Source organism: Antrostomus carolinensis, unplaced genomic scaffold, assembly GCF_000700745.2.
Source record: "Antrostomus carolinensis isolate BGI_N321 unplaced genomic scaffold, ASM70074v2 scaffold13697, whole genome shotgun sequence".
Classification (NCBI taxonomy): domain Eukaryota; kingdom Metazoa; phylum Chordata; class Aves; order Caprimulgiformes; family Caprimulgidae; genus Antrostomus; species Antrostomus carolinensis.
In genome coordinates, this window is record NW_010328122.1 from 5,368 (window position 1) to 8,485 (window position 3,118).

At 47.0% G+C, this 3,118-nt stretch overlaps 1 protein-coding gene across 1 annotated transcript; it reads right to left on the reverse strand.

The window, feature by feature from the left end:
* Nucleotides 1-309: 309 nt before the first annotated feature.
* MRPL46 (mitochondrial ribosomal protein L46) lies at nt 310-2,423 on the reverse strand (the record flags this gene model as incomplete). Its single annotated transcript, XM_010172136.1, has 3 exons — nt 310-756; nt 1,436-1,609; nt 2,231-2,423. Coding segments are annotated over 3 exons (618 nt in total), but the record flags the coding sequence as incomplete, so codon positions are not given.
* Nucleotides 2,424-3,118: the final 695 nt, after the last annotated feature.

The window sequence follows — 3,118 nt, forward strand, 5'->3', positions numbered from 1 at the left end:
GAAACGCACCTTGCCCAGCCTTGTGTCCAGGTTCTGTTCCCACCTGGACACACAAGAAACCCTCCGGTGCTGCTCTTATTAAAGAGTAGATGCCAGAGACAACCATTAGCCATTGATTAGAAGAAATCACTTGAGCTCTAGAGAAACCTCACCATAAACTCCATGACAGGAGTCTGGTGAGGAAAGCAAGCCTCCTGGCTTCCACAGCCCCAGAGGATTGCACACTCGGGAGAGGAAAAGATCACAACACGCATTTCCAGAAGAGCTGGAGGAGGATTCAACAAGAGCAAAGAACTCCCTGAGGAAAGCTTCACTTCCCAGTATAAGTTTTAATATTTATTTAGTACAGGCCCAGAGAAGAGAATTGGGAAAAAATGGAAAGGCAAATTATCCCCCAGAGCCCCAGTTAACATGTCACACACACAGACCGTGCAAAGCAGCAGCTGTGCTCCTCCTTGAAGCCACGTCCCACATCTTCCCCATCTGCTGGAGCACAGCCCATCATTTATAAGTCCAGAAGAAATCTATTGACTTTTTTCAGGTATTCTGGCTTCAAGTAATCTCCCAGCTCATCCTTTGTGACCCACAGGTAGTCTTCCTTCAGCTCTGCCAGGGACAAATCACTGCTCTGGAGGAAGGCTTTGAAGAAGAATACTTTGGCTCCCACGTTATTCTCAGTCCTGATGGCCCTGGGGAATTTGTACTTGTAAATCCCATATGGTGCATTCCCCAGGGTTTTGGCTTGAATGTGATCTCCTGCAAGACCCCAGCAATGCAAAAGAAAGAAAACAAGATGTAAGAACACAGAGCAACAATAACTGCTCTCCTGTAGTAACAAAAAGGCAGCGTAAGACACTCCTTGTATCTGTTTCAGACTGATAGTTCCCTCTTCTTAGCAGAAATACTGCTTTTTCTCATGAAAAAACAACTTCTCCTGGAATCCAGGGAGTCCTTGGAGTGAGAGAGGGATGGAGGGGGTATCAAGTTTCGCCAACTCACAATGAAAAGCAAGGACACAAGGGTTTACCATCACCCATTTGCCACAGGGTGACAAGACAGAAAGAGAAGCCACATACCTGGAACAAGCCTAGAGCATTCAGGGGATGCTCCAACATCAGACCACACGGGCCAGACCCAGCACCGCAGCTGCTGGCTGCCAGAGATCCCAACTTACACTTTGCCAGCCCAGTGAGCCCCCTGCACGCTGCAGATGCTTTGCAAGGGTACACAGTTACAGAGCGGATTACTCAGGATCATGGCTCTTGCCAGAAATCCCACCCCACTGAGCTCTGTCCCTCTGCCATGAGATACCTTTTCCCAGCATATGGGTGGTGATTTCACTACAGCAGATGACAAACATCCCTCAGGTAGAGCAAGGGAAGAAAAGAATAAGGACAAAGAGGAGGGAGGGTCAGGCACATGGCAAACTACACACCCAAAAACGTAGCCATGGCTCGCTCAGCTGTGTTTCGCAGTGTCTCTCCAGGCTGCCATTCCACTTGAGGCAGGAGCCACAGCTCCTGGTTACCAATTTTCTGTTTCACCAGAAGCATGAGGTTACTGTCCAGCTTCCTGTTCAATGATGTCCGATTGTTGTTTTTATCAGCATCTGCAAAAAAACAACACATACTGGAAACGAAGCCTCCTGGCAGCACTGGTCTAATCCCCATGATTCATCACTCCTCTCTGTCTCACGCCCTTCCAGCAATAATACACAAATGTGGATATGTGGAAAAAGACAAAAAAACTACACAGAAATATTCTCAACCACTCTGGAAAACAATGTGGTATTCAGCTGGAATCCACTGCACTCTACCTGCTTAATTTCCAAAGGGAATTTATAGTAAGCAGCTTGTAAATAAAATAAAATAAAATAAATCAACAAGACCACCAGGCAAGCTTGGGAACCAAGTGACTTGAGGTTTCTCTTGTCTGGAAACAAGATCCCTTTTCACCACCTTGCTCTGATAAGGTTGTGTGAACACAAACTTCACAGCATGGGAACACCGATTCCCTTGTCAGCCAGTTAATTCCTCACGTGCTAATGGTGCTGCCACAGAGCCAAGACTCTCTTTAAAAGAAAAAAGACTCAGCAAATGCCTTCCCTCCCCTGAATTACACTCAGCTGTGTAACAAAGGCTCAGCAAACACCTCCCCTCCACTGAACTGCACTCAGCTGAGCCTGGCAGACAATGGGGTGTTCTCACCCACCACAAATTTCAGCCTGTACCTGTTACCCGCGAAGCAGCTTTGAATTGCAGTAATTTCTGTTCCCACTTGTCCTCCAGATCTTGAGCCATGATGACCGTTTTGCCAGGTGCTTCATCATCATCGTACATACTTTCCTTCCTCCTTCTCAGCTGATCCTCTTCCTGTAGCTTGCGAATTTCATGATCTGAATACTGGCTTTTCTCCAGCTCTATCTAGAATCAGAGAATCATTAAGGTTGGAAAAGATCTCTAAGATCATCAAGTCTAATCATCAACCCAACACCACCATGCCCACTAAACCACGTGCCTAAAGCACTACATCTGCTCCAGGGATGGTGTCACCGAAATCGGGAATAAACTTCCTAACACCAATGTTGTCTTAAGAAGCAGCCACTTCTTTATTGCAGTGCTGGATGCACGGGGGATCGCTCCACCTATCATGCATACCTGACAGCACATAAAGTATATATTATACAAAATCATACATAATCATTACATTCATCAGAATTATCATGCATATTCAATACAATTACCAGAAATCATTATCAAAAACCCCCCCCCCGCCGCACATGCCCACTGAGTCTTGAAACGAGTCGAAGGGCTTCTTTTGCGCCCCCCCCGGACCCCCGACTCAAAAGAAAAGACCCTCCAATGACCTTGTCCCAAGGACTTGGCTCAACAGGGTCTTCTCCACATCCCAGTGGTCAGTAAAACAAAGAGTTTTTGAGCTTCTATGGGCATTAGAATAATAAATTTCAATCCTTGCGACACCACGACACAGATGCGTTGTTTCTGATTCGGTTACTGAGTTAATGATTAGAGCAGCCCTAGGACTTTACAGATCACTCACCGGGGCTGGCAGACGGGGCCTCCGGCGCTACCGGGGACTGGCCCCGTCTACCAGCCCC